This window comes from Malaya genurostris, chromosome 3, assembly GCF_030247185.1.
Source record: "Malaya genurostris strain Urasoe2022 chromosome 3, Malgen_1.1, whole genome shotgun sequence".
Classification (NCBI taxonomy): Eukaryota; Metazoa; Arthropoda; class Insecta; order Diptera; family Culicidae; genus Malaya; species Malaya genurostris.
The window spans coordinates 121,204,066-121,222,731 of NC_080572.1; the positions used below are offsets into that span (position 1 = coordinate 121,204,066).

Here is an 18,666-nt window from a genome sequence, read left to right on the forward strand (position 1 = left end):
CCGAAGTTTTTTTCACTTAGTTTTTAAACCAACACTACATACCTGTACAATAATTCTACTTCATGTAGATTAATAACAAATCTTCTTTCTATATGAAAGTAACACCTATTTTTGCAAGAGAAAAAACCACAAACCGTTCCAGTAAACTGAACGAATATTTCATGCAGTATGTCGTTCAATAAGCGCTCAATGACCAACAAAACAGAACCGCCTGCTGAGAGGGTTAGAATTGTCTCGGAAGCAGCCGTTAACTCACGAGCCAGATGATCGAAACACAACCTCTTCGCTTAAACGGTTTTTACTGAATGATAATTAAGTAATAAATATCAATTCTTATAATTAATAAGAAAAATAAGAATCTAAAATCAAATTGATAAATAAAAATACAGGATCGCACAAGGAAAATGTTGGTCAATTCTTAAAATTATTTTCTAAAACTAACTTATCCACTAAAATAGAACAAATTTCTCGTAGAACAAATTTTAGTTTCAAGATAGAGTATGTATAGTATATATCCGGATTTTCTTCTTCTTCTCTAATAAAATTAAAGACGCAAATTGAATTATTTTTATTATTTTTTACTTGTACTCAATATTAAGAAATATTTACTTTTCATGTTTTGACATCAATGAAAGGAGCGAGTGAAACTATCAAAAATACAAATAAGTATTTATTATGTTTTTATTTAAAACACAAAAAGGTAAAAAAGTAGTCATATAGTAGGTAGTTTTTATTTTCGGTGTAGATAATTCCAAATTTTGACTGGCATCCATGTTCGCTACGAGACTGTAGGAGTGATTAGAATCATTCATACATGCTTATTGGAAAACGAAAGTAAACTTCGTTCACTTTTGACTTATTCACCTCGTAGAAGGAAATCGTAAGTTTAATCTTCTTGTGCTATTACATCTGTTTTGTCCAATTTTGTGTCCGTTGATCGTTTTCTAAATGTAAGTACGTCATAGTTCATTGCACTAGCTCTTAAAAATAGTCGAATGTTTGGCTGAAAATGAAATTTACAGAAAGAAATTCCACGTTTCTAATTTCATCATCTAACGTCGTGGTACCAATCGCTCACATTAAAACAGGCATGTCCAGAATAGCTTGCGTAAGCAAGATGGTTCTGCGAAGATAATTTCCAAATTATCGCATATTGTGGTTTGAAGGCCGAATTAAAAATTTTAGTTATATTTGATATTTGAAACTATTTGCTTCCTGCTCGAAATATTAAAGTTCATTGTGCGATTGTGCAAATTATTTCGCGAATGTTCGTCGCCATGTTGTTTCGGTTTTGAACTAGGGTGTTCCTAAAGTGTGAAATATGTATCTCGTACTAGGGCTATCGATTCTTTTTACCGACCAAAATAGTAATGTCGAGAAAAAATACTAGTTAATAGATTAGAAATACATGTATACCTATTCAGAGACCAACCTAAGTCAAGTTTCACGAGACATATGTAACCATTATCGTTTAAATTTTCACAAATTGGCAATACGATGGTTGATTAGCACGGTTGTCATAATTGTGACGAATTTATATTAATAGAGCTACTAAGTATTAATATATATTCCCAGCATGAAGACTCTTTACTACGATGATGAAAATTTATGATAAACTAATGTAATTTATTTAATTTTACAGAGTGCTTTAAGACCAAGATCTGTATTTTGACACTATATCAGTTGATGAGAGTAGTTTTGAAGCTGAGTCATTGCAGATACAGATATCAGCGTACCTCTATAACCCAGTAAAGTTGAAATACTATTTGTCGTTAGTTGTGCATTGATTAAAGGAAAGGATCGCCTCGAGTGGCGCTAGCGTTTTATATGACTTTAGAAAGAATCCAAGGTAAGTTCTAACACATATCATATTTTTGTTGTATGATTTATATAATTTAAATACTAGAAAATTTCAAAAATGGTTGAAATCATATATTGATTTATTTGAATGGGTTATTTTAATTTAAATCCGTACACAGAAATGACCTAAGGCCATTCGGCTGAAAACTAAAATCATAATCATAAGATAGAATGAGATCTGCCAATCATAAGGTAGAATGAGATCTGCCGTCTCTGTTCGACTCTAAGGCCGCAGACAGTGTTTTTGTGTTGCTATAACAGCAGTAGAACTATTTTTCTTCTTTATTGCTTCTAAGAAGTGAAACGAAGATATTGTATTCGATTTTATCACAATTCGTTGATCGAAAGTCGAATAATACGAAAAATAATTTGACGACTACTATAACCAATAACGATTACACTACATAAATAAATTTAAAGGCCCTTATTACCGGTATTACTACACTGTGAAAACCAAGTGAAATGATTGTGACCCTTATTATGGGTATCACTTCATGGTGAAAATCGAATGAAGTGATTGAAGGGTCTTTATTACGGAAGTCGCTTCAGAGACAAAAGTAATTACTTGGATGAACTTGATGTCATTATGAATATCACGCCACTAACATTTTGTTGAAAAAATTAATTTGTTCTACTACAATTATCACTTCACTATGATATTGGTAATAGGTAAAATCAAGTGAAGTGAAATTGGAAGTGAGAACGGTAATAAGGGCCTTAATATCGCACAACTATAATACCAAACACGAGATTATCATTTTCATTAGCTGAACAAAACCGGCTGGCAATGGGGCCTATCAGATGGGGCTTTTGAGATGTTCAATCCGAGTTGGAATGGTCAATTCAAAGTCTTGGTATTACATTTCTTTTGTGGAATTTGGCATTTCTGTTTCAACAGACTTCGCAGCCGATTCTTAGTGTACAGAATCATTGCATGGCTAGTACTATGAATCCTACTGACACTAAGAATCCTTCCAGGTCGGGGCTCGAACATACGACAACTGTCCTATGCATTGAACTGCCAACCCGGGACAAATGGTTGGAATGGTATCGATTCCCAAAACCATTTTCTAAGTAACTCTTATTAGACAACATGATGAGGTCATCGTCACACCCCAACGTTTCACTATCCATTCTATTTCCTCCCATGAGCATGGATGAGAAATTTTTTTCAAGAAAATGGATACTGCCCACTGATCTGTGGAAAAAATAAAACAATAATCAAATCTCCAAAACAATAATCAAATGCAATGTGTATTAACTCAATATTTTTGTTTCCCTATCCTTTGGCTCAAGAAGGGGAATGGAATCATGTCCCCTTTGTCACCTCTGGGAGTCGTGAACAGCATGGACAACATCGTCCAAATTTTGCACTACTAGTAGTTATTTTCAATAGTTTTTTTTTATTTGGTTCTTTTGCACTTAAGCTTAACGCGGCCGTTTTACAATAAAAAAATATTTATTTTTTTGCTGGATCTTGTAATTTTTTTCCTTGGTGGAAAGGCGCTTTCGATGTTATCTAGCGAATGAAGGGGGAGCAGTGGTTCGTTATTCACGCTTCCGTTTATTGGTTTGGCATCACTGTTATTGGCGGAACAGTCGTTACTTATTTCACAGGTGTTGGGTATGTTGTTAACTGCAGCTGGTGTACTTTGTTCTATGGGGGATACTGATGGTTTCATTGAGGGGGATGCTTTATTTTTGTTGGTGACTGTCACAGGTGTACTGGGGTTGCTTGTGGTTGGTGTGAAGGAAGCACCGTTGTTCTTTGGTGTAGTTGTTTCCTAGTCCAGTTTATCACATGACTTACCGTAGTGAACAGCTTTTAGGAAATATTGACATTTGGCCATCTGATTGTCATGGGTAACAAGTGATTTGCACGGGATTCTTGTATCCTGACCGAAAGTCACATAAGAAGGTATAGCCCTCTTCAAGCTCTTGCGTAACAAACGTACGCCATTTAGAAAACCGGGGAAACTTTCACTTTTCTTTTTCAATAGAGAGAATCGCTTCGTATTGAGACATAGTTTTGCTAATATAAGGATAGATGACGCTTGAGGGAAGATCATGCACACGCACTTTTATACCACTATCTCATATATACTGGAATGTTGTGCTTAATGTTTTCGTGCTCCACATAGTGCACATTGTTATTTTCTTTTGCGAATTGAATTTCATCCAACTCTTTATAAAACTGTATGTAAACAACATTATTTGTCTTATTGCATTGAAGTAAATGCACACGTTTAATGTCATGATGCAGTTGCTCCTTAAGCAACCCTTCAAGTTCTCGTTTCGAAGGTCGAATTTTGCACTGCATGAAGTCAACAATAAGTAGCGGCGGTAGCTTTTGTTCGTTTGGTTCACTCATTTCGAGATCGTTGTATTGTTCACTACACAATACTGTACTTGGTTTTTTCCGTCCCGAACGTAAGCGGTTTTGTTTTATCGACTGACTTGAATGAGATGTGAAAGCGAACTGACCTAGTAGTTTGATTGCATGTTAAATGTAGCTCTCTCTTAAATTGAGTTGTTCTTTCTCTGGCATTCGTTACTTTAACTCAGTTCCTCACTAATGTTGCACTCACTCATTAATCATTATTCATATCCCATTATGCGGAAGAAAAAAATACAACAAAATATATCTACAAAGATAGAAACAATCAGAGCAGATTAGAAAAGTTCTAGATAATTAAAGTAATAATCGTATGTACTGCTTCAGACATAAAAGACTGTATAAGGAGGGCCAACATCGAAGCGAATACAATACATGAAATTCTTCGAAGTTTCATTAAAGGAAACATTGAAAATGCAGAAGCTGTTGGTTTGATGACAAAATACCGATACGATACAGACGCACGACTTAATGATTGACTGGTTACCGAGTGAAACACATTTCGTGCCCAAGGAACAACTTCTACTCATATCTTTCGTTTCAAATGTTTTACCGTAAAGGAATCTGTCGATTGGGTTACATGCTGGAGGTTTTTATCCTGCATTACTGGTGTTCATTTGGGCACCATAGCCTAGTTCGTCTGGTATGGAAAGTGTGGAGCGTTGTAACCCACACCCTCGGTTAGAGTAGCCCATAAAGGGATAAAAAAATTAATTTGATCTTGAAGGCCTGAAGTTGAAGTTTCAGGCTTTTGTAAATCGTATTTGCCCATTTCATATACTCTATTGTTTACTATACTGGATTATCTTTGCTTCTGCCGCCTCGAACGTTAGCGATTTTTGACTGTGTCGGATGATGTGTGAACACGAACTGGGTACGTCACTTATATCTTGGGAACAAAAAGTTTTGTGAATGTATAAAATAAGATTTCGATTTGTCAGTTACGTCTTATATAAGATTACATCTCCTTAAACGGAAATGTTTGCCATATTCTTTCCGAAATAGATCAATGACTTCCTAATAGCTTTTAAATAAGTCTATGTTTATTCGAAAATAGATATCCCGAACTGGAAATATTCACCTTTACCCTTCCGAACTGGATCAATGTCCTTATAATGACATTCAAATAAGCCTAAGATTATCGAAATTCATAGAGTAATCTACGAGTAAATTTAGCCGATAGATAAAAGTAATTTGTCGCTTGAATCACCCTTTATCCTTGAAACATTATCCATGGAATCGGATGTGTGGCAGTCATTTGATCTTCGAAATTGCTTTAAAAAATCAATCGGTAATTTTCAAACGAGCCAAAGGTCCGATTTCGTCGAGCCGAGTTGAGCCGAATGCTATATAACTTTAGAGGTCTCCTGGGTTTCGATCAAAAATTGATTTTCCAGCAATATCATTTGTATAGAGAAAGGTAAAAATTAACACCAGCCAGGATTCATAATATCAAAATACGAAACTAAAGAATAATCATCGACATTTTTCTCTGTGCTCTCAATGAAAGATCCACCCTACCGCAGCTTAGAATTTAAAAATTCGCTCCAATCTTTCCAGAAAGAGAAAAGAAAATATGTTCAGATGGAACGATCGATAAGTGCTCTGAAACATATTGATCCCGAACGAAGCTGAATGATTCCATAATCCGCTTTCGTTAATGAATGTCAACCAAGTTAATCCATTTGACAGTGTCAAATCAAGCGGTGTGAGCTAATTCAAGGTTGAATTTTTATGTATCTGTTGATAAGCGAAACTTCACACCTTTTCCAATAATCAGAACCCCGTCTTTGCGACGCCTCTCTTGTTGGAAGAAAAACAAGAAATAAACAACAAGAAAGTGTTCCGGGGTTGTTGGTAAGATTTGATCTCTCGACATATTCCTTGAACATACTCATCGCTGGACAAGGAAAACCTCACCATCTGCGGTTGTTAGAATCTCTCGCGTGTGGAAATTGACGGTCCTGCGCATTGGCATCTGATGTGCACCAAATGATTTCTTATGGGTTGCATTTACTAGCACTAGTGGTTGATTCAAAACAGAGCATAACATTCAGCAGTGCCACATCGCAAATTGTTAGTTTGTTTTTTTTTTTATCAAATCGTTACAAAACAATTATTTCTTTTTGATGACCCAGTCAAATGTTCACAACGTTTTGTAAATAGGAAATCGTGAGCCTTGCCAACGACATAGTAATTCAAAAAGAGCTTGGAACTGCTTCATCTCGTGATAACTCTAAGAGAGTTCAGATTTTGCCACCACCGGAATTTTTCTTCTGAGAGCGAGAGCAAAGCCCTTGGATAACCTGTGTTAGTTCTCAGTGCTCACTTTACTGCAGTTGAATAATTTCCTACCTGCGAGACGGATGACGTGTTTGTCCTTGTGCGAATATTGTGCAAAAATTTTCATCAATTAGCAAATCAGTTAGTTTGAAGCAGTCAGTACCGTTCAGTTCACTAGTGGCTGGAAAAATAGCATCCAGCGTGTCGATAGCACCCAAGGAAGCCATATATCATATGATTGGGATTTTCCAGCCGGAATTGGCCGGCCATCACAGAGGTAACTCTCTTTAATAGAGCTCAATTTTTCGGAAATGTTTTGTCTTATCCTGATTTGATGATTAAAATATTGAAATTATTTTCTTTGATAAGTAGAAATGATTTAGTTTACAATATAATGAAATACAAACTATATTTTAAGTTTCGTACCTACAATGTTGATGGTTATATCCATTTGGTGTTGTAACCATGACTGTAATTGAACTCGAACAGATCAATTATTAGTCCACAATATTTTTAATCGCAAAAATTTTTCCGTACCACCTTATGAAACATTCGGCCATGTATATGGATGAAAATTATATCAAGTATTATTGTATGCGGTTTGAAGCCCGTTTCGATGCTTAGTTTCAATGTTATTGAACTCGAATTTCTAATCTTGAGTTTCAGTCGGTTTCGAACCTGATACTTATATCGGGTTTGCTCACAACTTCGTTGCTAAGTGTTGCTTTCCTCAAACAAACACTTTTCACGAAACTGTGCTGGGTTTCGTGAAAAGTGTTAAGTAACCTCACAAAGGCGCATCTCATGTAAAGACTTACAAGATATAAGAAAATTAAAGGGTTTTATGCAAGACATGACCGAGCACAATTTCATTAAAAATGAATCAATTCAGAAGTTCCCATAATAAAAACAATAAAAAAGATGACGGTGGATGCACTAAACTAAAAACTTATTCATGTGACCAATTAGAAACTTGGGTTGGTTCAAGCGCTTAGATTGTTTGCGAATGAATACGAACAACCTCAAGACCTGAACCAGAAAACGATTTAGTTTAATAATGATAATAATAAGAAAGAGAACGTACAAAATTATTGTTTTTATAAACAGTGAATTGATTCAAAGCAAAATTTCATATATTTTGATCGAGAAATGTAACCGGGAACCAGAAAACTCACTAATAGTGTAATTTGATTTATCCGGATGTTCGGAAATACTATGGTAACAATACGAAGCAAAAAACATGTGACCAGTCCGTACAAAATCTTTTGTTACTTCCATTGATTTTTACTTTCACATGATAAAAGCCACTCTTCCGCAATTCTGTTCATATTCACCCCTATTCTGTATTTGTATTGTATCGAATCGGATTGTTCAGATCAGAATGGGGGTGATTGTACTTGATGTTATAAATACTTGAACGAATATTGTTATAGTTACAACGCACGATTAGTCGCGTGTTGTTTTGATGCAAATGATAATTGAACTGAATAACTCAAGCAAACACGCTGTGCAGCAAACAGAAGAAAATTGCACCGACACAGAAAGCAAATGTGACAATCCAACAAGCGAACGCATATATTTTGCGATTGCTTTGTTCACAGGCAAACATCTACTAAGCTAAGTAATGTTATACAGCATATATTTATAGACTCCTCCTTGTGCGAAACTTAATACTACGCAGAACGATGCGGTGCTTTCTATGCATGACGCAATGCATCCCTATAGCAATCGAAGCAGAACTGCTATTGGGAATGAAATTCGAGGTGCAAGCAATGATCGAAATCGTCGGCCGTGCGAGAGAAATCAAATTTAATTTATTTTAATTTAAAATTTAAAAATTTTAAATTAAAATAAATTTAAATTATTTAAAAAACGGCTCAGGAACACAATTTATTGCCGACAGTCTAGTTGAGGAATTAGTTTTCGAAGTGCATATTTATGAAACGAGATTGGGAAACTAATAAAACCTTCGTGTTTGTTCTATGGATTTGGCTATAAATTAGAAATCATTATAAATTCTACTTTAGCTGGGTCTAAACAAACGATTATACATATTCTTCCAAACTCCTGATGATCGGCTTGAAAATAAAATGTCAGTGAAAAACTATATCTTGCGAATTCGCAAATCTTTTTAGAGCTATTGTACCGATTTTTCGTCTTTCAAAAAATGAATTGAATTGTGATAAAATATGTTTGCTTCAGTTTTTAAGAAGCAATACCGCAGAAAAATAGTTCGAAAATTGTTCAATACTACTTTTATAGCGACGCAAAAACTAGAAGCAAATGCGCCTATTTTCATCTTATTCTGACAGACAATCTATCGAACAGAGACAGCAAATCTCACTCTAACTAATGGTTTTTGTATATGAGATGAAAAATTGAGCTGGGATGAATGGGTTACTCTACAAACCAGTTTTTTATTTTTCTTATCGGAAATATAATGAGGTAATATAAGTTTAACCAAATTTTGAGGATTACCACGGTTGTTAATGAAACAGGCTCCCAAATACAGTTCCAAAACATAATCGTGAACCGACATTAAAAATACTGATAGTCATATATGACTACCTTGAGAAACACGACTATTTGTGAGTAGTTAAGATATGCCGCATAAACAGGTCAAAATCGTTAAGTAAAATAAAATACAATTGGTTTTATATGACTAAGAACGATAAATCTTTGGTTTCAAATGTGTAAATTTATTTTAATATCATCATTAACCTGTGTTTTTTTATTTATTCTAGAAACACCAGCACTAAAAGGAGCACCGCTTTCTCCCCTCTTACGGAGTTTAGGTGATACATTGTGCATGATTTCTCGACAGCGTAGCATAAGTCACAGGTTTGTGCAACATAAGAAAATCAAAATCCTTTCAAACACCTACCTTATCCTGTATATTTTTGATATGTTTCAGGACTTCAAAGTATTCCAGCAATAGACATCGGAAACTGCAACCATTTAGAGAAACGTGAACAACACGTTGCATTTTCGAAACAGTTTGTCTAAAAAATCAGCAAACAAATTGAGATCCGTCTACGCTAGCATTTCAGCAAAAGGTGATTATATTGAAACATACTAATACGACTGTTAAAAATAAGTACTGACCTGGTGTTCACAACAATATAAAATTGCCCTTGGATTAGACCGCTGCCGTACTGTCATTTATATCGCTAAAAAAAACAGATCGTGTATGTTAGAAGCAGGGTGTACAACATTCGAAGCTGCTAACTGCGTGATAAGCTTTCCCAGAAGTGACGTTTACTTTTAAGATTTCTCCTTTATAATTTTTGCTAATTCAGCACTATCTCCCGTTTCGTTTATTTATGTTTTTGAATATTTGGTTTATCTTTCAATAGCAGTGATTCGTATTTTGTTTTCTATTTTGATTTCGTTTCCCATTCTCGTACGCGGATTTCAGATATCGCTGCTGTGTGACCCTTATAAAGCTCCTTTCGTAGTTTCTTTAGAAGCTACACCCTTATTACTCCAACTAAGCAGCGGAGCACTCCAGTTACTGTGAGGAGATTGTGCAGCGAGTGGAAACTTATCGTTATTGCGCGTCGGCGGAAAACAAGAATCCATAACCAATATACAAATGCTTTTGATATTATTCGCGATACCACAACAAAACGAAGACGGAGTTTTAATTACCAGCAATATCGGCACCTCAAATCACAACAATTGCGCCCATAAGAAAGGACAGTGCGTTCATTGGGAACACACGCAGGCCCTACACACGCAGACCCTACCACAACAGCAACAGCAGATGAATTTAGCCTACAGTTAAAATCACTAGATGGTAAATTAAGCGACCGCCAGGCTATCAGTAATTTGGGAGCAGTATCGATTGGCACACTCCAAAAGTTTTTGAAGCGGCAATAAATCTAAACAAGAAAATTTGCTCTTAATAGATGTAAGTTTGTGTTGCTCTTCATACCACTATTAAGCGAAAATAATGAAATAATCTGTTTTATATAGCCATCCCATCTATTTGGCTTGAGAAGCAATAACAGCATCATCATGGGTACCGTCAACGTGAACCGAAATGTTACGGATGTTTTTTACCGTTATAAGATGCCGAGAATCAATGCTAAGGTAGAAGGAAAAGGAAACGGTATTAAAACAGTCATCGTCAATATGGCGGAAGTTGCTCGCGCCATTGGTCGCCCGGCAACGTATCCAACCAAGTATTTCGGTTGCGAATTGGGAGCTCAAACACAGTTTGATTATAAGGTCAGTTTTTTTTAAATATGCATCTAATGTCGTTTTCGTTTTCAAATTGCACTACACTGGTGTAGCGAAAGCTGCACTGAAACCGTTCGTTTTTACCAATTGTATTACACCAGTGCTACACTTTTTCTGCACCGATACCACTGGTGTAGCACTCATCAAAAGTTTGGTGTAGCTCTGTGAAATGGAATCGTTTATTGTAGTCAATGGTTACTGTTTATGTTTTCGTCATTTTTGTTCGTTTATTCATGCCTCAGTGTAGCACTGCACCGGTGTAGTGCAAATTAAAAACGAAAACGCCATAAGATACCATTTAAATCTACATTATTTATAATTTCAGAATGAACGTTTTATTGTTAATGGTTCTCACGATGCAAACAAACTGCAGGACCTATTAGACGGATTTATTCGTAAGTTTGTGCTATGCCCGGAGTGTGATAATCCCGAAACCGAACTGCTTGTGTCCTCTAAAAAAGGTACCATCTCACAGGGATGTAAAGCGTGTGGTTTCCACGGTCCCCTTGAGGTTAACCACAAGGTAAATACATTCATTATCAAAAATCCTCCAAATGTCAATCCGGCCAGCCAAGGAGCATCACTAACTGAAGGAAAACGTAGTAAACGTTCCAAGAAAGCGGGTGAGAATGGTGACGATTCGACCGCCAACAATAGCACTGTCAACGATGCGGATACTACGGCGACTGCGGACGAAACAATTGATTCGCAAATCGGAGAGGATAATGGGGACGATGATGTTAATTGGACAGTAGATACATCGGAAGAAGCCGTTCGTGCTCGAATGCAAGATCTTACCGATGGAGCAAAAAATATTACAGTTTCTGATGACTTTGATAAGACCGAGAAAGAACGATTGGATATTTTCTATGAGCAGGTTAAGAAAAAGCGTGATTCTGGCGATCTTGAGAATGTGCAGACTCACAAAGAGCTTGCCACTGAAGCTAGTCGCTTAGATATTCAATCAAAGTCAACTCTCGTTCTGGCAGAACTGCTATTCACTGCAAATATTGTGCAGGAAGCTCGCAAACATCGTAAGTTGTTGCTCCGTTTCACACACAACGATGTAAAAGCCCAAAAGTACTTCATTGGTGGATTGGAACAGATTATTTCCTTACATGCTGATAAGCTTATGGATAAGGTTCCTGGTATCTTGAAATTGTTTTATGATACTGACGTACTCGAAGAGAAAGCTATCCTGGAGTGGTCCCAAAAGGTGAGCAAGAAGTATGTTTCCAAGGACGTCGCCACACAGATTCACGAGAAAGCAAATCCGTTCGTGAAATGGCTCCAGGAAGCAGAAGAAGAAGAATCATCTGAGGACGAAGATGATTCCGAAGTGGAAATCGAGTATGACGATCGTGCCAAAACCGATTCGCTACGTAAAGAACCAACCAAATCTGAGGTGAAAAAATCGACTAAATTAGCAGATGATGAAGAAGATGGCGATGATCTTAATATTGATGATATCTAAATGCAACAATCTATGCAAAATCAAATCAGTTTTGTGAATCCCTATTGAAAATTGAACTGTTATCGTTTAGCCATAAATTCAACAACCAAGTAAATTAATGCTCCTATATTGTAGAAAACAACCCAGATTAAAAGTAGAACGAAAATATTAATTATAAATGCTGTAGCATCTGTCTGGAAGCGAAGCGACACGGTCAATTTGAAGAGAAATCAAACGCAATTTTATTGTCATTTCCACGACTTCATATTTACAATAACCTTAAAACTACTGAATGATTTACTTAGATATGTATCTTTATTATGAATTTGTCTTCTTCGAGGGATCAATGCCATGAATAATTACATACCTTCTGTTTTTTGTATGCGCTATCATTTGTCTGTGTTTATATTTCTTAGTTTATTAACTGATGCGTATAAATTAAATGCATTATGGTGTAATCTGCTACTAAGCAACGCAGGGCAAGCATATTCGTTTGTTTGAAAATGGAACAAAATATTACAGATACGAATATAACTAATCAAATTACGTTCATCAAAATGCACATATATGAACAAACACGGTCGCATATTTATTTTTAAAAATGAAAGAAATTGCCCCTCCTGAGAATGTGTTTTCTTGTTTTTTCTGCTAAATATAGAAAAGTACGATTTTTGACATTCGATGTAAAGATGGTCGGATATGCGAATTCTTAAACCCGTACCCGGTTTGAAATAATGGTGTAGCCGCACCCGGTACCTTTCAAAAATTCACCGCGTAGAAGATTGATAAGTTTTTGTTCGCAAATACCTCTTGTTGTACTAAACGTAATATCATTATTTCTAGATGTAATCGGAAATATGATCAACAGCACATTATTAATTTTTAAGCAGCATATAAAGTTACCTATAACTCAAAAATGTATTATTTTTTAACTTGGAATCATGAATAAAATAGCGTCATGCTTGTTTGATTTTCTCATATTCGGACAGTATAAAATAAGAACCATGGTCGAAATGTGTGTAAGAATTTCAACGGTTTTTTTAGCAACGTGATCAACAAGTAGCAATGGGTTCAAACCCAAACATAGCTTTTTTCAATTGGGTATCTGTTTTCGCATATAGTATTGTACTTCATTATCACCCTCATTCTTGTTTACGGCCGTATGCGATACGTTCGAAAGTATATCAAATTCGTATTCCCGTTTACGTTCGAATCAATCACTATTTTAAACATCGCACATGCATAAAACAACGCCCATCCAACTTTAAACTATCAGTTCTGGTACAGATTTTAGTTGTAATTAAAAATCTTTGCTATCATTTGTTATTTGACTTGTTTTTTTCGCCGACTTTGTATCATCATGCTTGCTTACGTCCGTATCAACCATACGACGAACACATGCTTTCGAACGAATGCGAACAAGCCATTCTTTTTTTTTTTTTATTCAATATTATAGTATAATTTTAAGGCACACTGCTTAAGCTCTAAGATGCCAAGGGTATTTACTAATCTTAATTACGACTAACATAAAACTAGAATAGTATCATTATGTAATGTAGCGGTAGCGGATTCTCGAGAAGCTATCGGTAGTGGCCGGTGAATTCAATATCGCATGAGGGTCTTCCATATGCCATTGGCGAAGATCCATGTTGGCCGCATCCTCCGGTCCGTGTGGGTCCGCGGGAAACACCCCCAGGCTACGAAGGCCCGGCGGGTGGCCCGCATGCTGGTTTTCGACTGGGGCGGCCTTCCGTGGACGATGATGGTGATGTTACGGAAGAGAATGAAAAAAAGTAAATATTGTGGAAACGGGGTAAAAAGGGGATGTGGGAACAAAATGTTTGAAAACGATAAAGATCTAATTAGTTGCCATCGAGATGGTGAAGAGACAGGGAAGGGGTAACGAAAAAGTTAGTGACAAAAAAAGATCTTGTTAGTTCCAATGAAGATGGTGGACAGGGACGGGGATCGAGAGAATCGGGCGGATGTTAGTGTCGAACCTGTAGGTGGAGTTTATACTTTCTGAGCGAGGGATAACACATTACACTTGTATATCAATGTGTTTAAGGTACTGGTATATGAGAAGCATATATAAACTATCCCGACTCGCCAACACATCCCGAACCGGAACCTCAGGCGGTCTACCTCGGGCCCTAAGGGATTCCAGTAGCTTCGACCTGGCTTCACGATACTCTACGCACGACCACACGACATGCTCGATGTCCTGATAACCGTCGCCACAGGTGCAGAGACCGCTCTCCCCAAGCCCAACACGCCGGAGATGTGCGTTGAAGGTGTAGTGATTTGACATGAGGCGCGACATAACACGAATGAAATCGCGACTCACGTTCATCCCCCTGAACCAAGGTTTCGTCGATACCCTAGGGATAATGGAATGTAGCCATCGTCCCAGTTCGCCATTGCTCCATGAAGTTTGCCAACTTTCGAGAGTTTTCTGACGAGAGATACTGAAAAATTCATTGAAGCAGATTGGTCTTTCATAAATATCACCTTCTAATGCGCCCACCTTAGCCAATGAGTCTGCCTTTTCATTGCCTGGAATGGAACAATGCGAAGGGACCCAGACTAACGATATTAAATAAGACCGTTCAGATAAAGTTCGCAAGTGTTCCCGTATTTTCCCCAGGAAATATGGGGGATACTTTCCTGGCTTCATTGCCCGGAGAGCTTCTATTGAGCTTAGACTGTCCGTGACAATGAAGTAATGGTCTTTGGGCAAGGTTTCAATGATCTCGAGGGTGAACAAGCCATTCTTGTTTTCACTCGAACGTGTACGTACGCGACTCCTGTGCAAAAGAAGGATCGGCAGCGCAGGTAGTTGTTTTTAGGAAGATTCCAAGCATCAAGGAAGTGACGAATGCTACATAATAAATAAATATCGTACTCAGGACCAATTTTATTCAACTCGGTAAATGAAATTTTCAAATTAAACTTCGTGCAAAGTAAAAAAAGCAGTCCGATCAGTATTATCTGCGAAAAATATGTTGCATTTTTCTTGCAATTTTGTCATGTTTTCGATAGTCTTCATATTTATTACATTGGTAAAATCATGTATTTAATATAAAATAAAGCATATTTGCCCATGGCGTATTTTCCAGTACCTAATGGATGTAAAATTTGATGCGTAAAAACTTGGAACCGCGCATATATTCGAAGGCTCGCCAGAAAAAAACAGCATTTTATTATACTGCTATGCTTTCTAAATGTTTTCTGCAATACACAAATTTATGATTTGATTGCAAATCACCTTTAGACTCGAAAATAAATTTGTTAAACAGTTGCACTATTTATGTACCATTTAATTCCACTATTTCACTGTCACGTTATTACACTTTCACAAAGTCACTATACTTTAATGAAGCATAACAAACGTTACAATACAGATACGCGTATTTCGGAATGTTATTTACATCCTTCTTCAGTGTATCGGTTTTATAAGTTTGAAAAATAGTAAATTTGTTAGAAATCGGTTAAACTTTTTTCAATGTGTTCGAACGGTTGATTCGCAACATAAAACTGACGAATCGAAACCACGTCATTTCGTCTATTCGTCCGTAAACGAGAATGGGACTTTCCGTTCGTACGAATGATGTTCGAATACACGTATCGTTTGAAGTTAAATTGGCATACATTTTAGCGTTTCTCATATGGTTAATCACAAGAATTGGACTGATTTCATCAAGAATTAGCATTTATTTGAAGAAGTTTAATGATATTTGAATTTTTTGCGGCAAACGAGTCGCGTTCAAATTCATTCGAGTGAAAACAAGAATGGCTTATTCGTATTCGTTCGAAAGTACCCGTTCGTCGTACTGCCGATATGGACGTAAACAAGAATGAGGGTGTATAATTGAAGCAATCTTCGTATTCCAAAAAAAATGGGGCTTTATTCATCCAATTCAAAGTACAAAGTGAAAATTCTATATTCCTTTTTCTACCTTGTTGCTAGGGTTAGCTATGGTAAGTCCAAGGGTTGTCTCAACAAACAGCAAATGTCGTCACTTGCTATGTTAGTGGCCAACATTCCACAGACATAACCAACAGAGTTGCCATTCATACAGAATTACCTGTAATGTATTGATTTGTATACGTCCATGCGAATTTCATGCAGGATACAGATTTAATACATATGGCCAAAACTATATACATAATTGTGCCTATTTCTCATCCTCCAACGCAAGACAAAATCGAACCCGTTTTGTTACAATATTTACTTGCTTCTGGTCTGCCGCCACTTAATTTCTGGTGAAAACTACCGACACAATAAAAAATAGTCTAGATGAACAACGTTGAGTCAAATAAATGGTTACCTTCCAACATCGCGAAAAAGTTAAATATATTATCAACGTAATCCAATAATTTATTGTGACGATTCATTTTCAAATATTTTGATGAAATCAGGCATCCCTGCAAGCAGCTGATCGGTGTTGACAAACGAGGGGAAACCAACTAGTAAAAAAACTTTTACATAACACAAGGGGTGTACAGATAGTAAATAGTTCGCGCAGTACAATATAGGTGGAGCTAGTGCATCACGAAAAATTATTTTTTATAAGAATTTACTCATACTGTCATGTCTGTTAGTCTGTGAACATTCCTCCTTCGTTATTTCCAGAATACCAGAAAAGGTTCATGTCTTGATGGCATCTGGATCATACGTTTCGGTCGGCTTGTACTTGGTTCCTGATTAGTATTCGACTGAACAATCGGCTGTTTCGCTCAGATTGGAACCAGAAGCTTCTAAATCAGACTGAACTGAATCATTGGGATTTGGTTCGTCTTTGGATTTAGGATTTTCTTCAGGCTCTTGAGGCACTGGAATCGGGGTAACTTGCAATCCAAACTCATCGACGAAAATATTGAGTGGAGAATTTTGTTGAGATTCGTCTTCTTGTCTTCTAGCGATGCTTAATTTGATTTGCATGTGATCTGATGAGTTTCCTTCTCCCATGCCAGTCATTCAGAAGAAAGTTGAAGTTTACTTCGCTGATAGCTTCAATGATAACCCCAGGAGCCCATTTCCATTTTGAGTTACTTTGGTAGACCTTTTTGCATAAACTTTGTTACCTGCTTGTAAGGTCCGAAGAACTGCACAGAATGTTTGGATACATTGTTTAATTTATTAGTAAATAGCACACTGTCATTTTATATAAGTATCTTATTTAATGCTAGCACAACCAGGGTTGCGAACGGTACCGGAGAATGACACGAAACAGCAGACAGTCAAACCGCACAAATGGTAGCTGTCGCTGAATGAACTTTGCCGTGACTGCAGCGGATAAAAATGTCATAGCTCTCATGACATTTTCTCTCGTGGATGTACCCGTATGCTCGCATCGGTAGTTGTTCTCCTCTCTTCAATCAGAGAATGGCTTACCACAAAGAACAGTTTCTCCTTTCAAATTCTACAGCTTTCGGGAGACATTCACCAACAAGGCTCAACGTTGAAATTCGTTTTATGCCTGTTCTCACGCGGTGTATGGAGACACACACATGGAAGTTTTGGTCCGCTATGCAGACGGTTTTTCTGCATTCTTTTTTGTTGCTCCGCACTCTCGTTGGAAGGAAGCGGTTCGGTGAGCAAAGCTGAAAAGCAGTGTTAACTAATGCTTTGATTTCCAGCCGGGATGGTGGCACGAATTTGTAGAGGTTTGGTGCATAATGTATTATATATATATATATATATATATATATATATATATATATATATATATATATATATATATATATATATATATATATATATATATATATATATATATATATATATATATATATATATATATATATATATATATATATATATATATATATATATATATATATATATATATATATATATATATATATACCGCTACCCGCTGCGTTTTTTTTTCATAACTACACTCTTAGAAAAAATGAAATTTACGCTTGACGTAAATTCAAGTATGCCGTAATTTCTTCGGTGATGACACAATATTACATCTACTAACATGTAAACATAAATTTTGCGTTTGTATCGATGTGAGTTTCAGCTAAAACAACTGTGAAGTTAATGATATATGACTTATCTTTAAATGCTTTGTATTGTGAATGTAAGTAAATCGCGACGCTCCTTTTATGTGTATCTATAAAGATGTTACTTTTTTTAAGTGTGTACGTTTGTTTCATAAGGATTCTTAGTGTCAGTAGGATCGTAGTACTAGCTATGCAATGATTCTGTACACCAAGAATCAGCTGCGAAGTCTGTTGAAACAGAAAGGAAAAATTCCACAAAAGGAATGTAATGCCAAGACTTTGCTTTGCTTCATAAGGCAATATACATAAGTTTTTCTTTGACGTAGCAATACATTTCGAATATCATATATGTATGTCGGAATTCATAAGTTAATCTAAATACTGTTTTTACCAAGTGATTTGCTATTATAAA

At 36.4% G+C, this 18,666-nt stretch overlaps 1 protein-coding gene across 4 annotated transcripts; it reads left to right on the forward strand.

The window, feature by feature from the left end:
• Nucleotides 1-755: 755 nt before the first annotated feature.
• On the forward strand, nt 756-12,812 carry LOC131435175 (eukaryotic translation initiation factor 5). 4 transcript variants are annotated; one of them, XM_058602796.1, is made up of 6 exons: nt 756-880; nt 1,643-1,849; nt 9,283-9,379; nt 9,453-10,451; nt 10,517-10,771; nt 11,109-12,812. In XM_058602796.1, the coding sequence occupies exons 5-6, from the start codon at nt 10,559-10,561 to the stop codon at nt 12,255-12,257; spliced, it is 1,362 nt and encodes a 453-aa protein (XP_058458779.1). In that variant the 5' UTR covers nt 756-880; nt 1,643-1,849; nt 9,283-9,379; nt 9,453-10,451; nt 10,517-10,558; the 3' UTR covers nt 12,258-12,812. The 4 variants fall into 4 exon arrangements, with proteins under 4 accessions (XP_058458779.1, XP_058458777.1, XP_058458778.1 ...); XM_058602794.1 differs by having other exon boundaries at nt 801-950; XM_058602795.1 differs by lacking the exons at nt 756-880; nt 1,643-1,849 and adding an exon at nt 6,281-6,815 and having other exon boundaries at nt 9,453-9,594; nt 9,682-10,451.
• Nucleotides 12,813-18,666: the final 5,854 nt, after the last annotated feature.

Bases quoted from the DNA above. Each gene is read 5' to 3' on its own strand.
- LOC131435175 (XM_058602796.1), top strand. From the start codon at position 10,559: ATGGGTACCGTCAACGTGAACCGAAATGTTACGGATGTTTTTTACCGT. The intron at 10,772-11,108 runs GTCAGTTTTTTT...TTATAATTTCAG, and splicing joins AAACACAGTTTGATTATAAG to AATGAACGTTTTATTGTTAA.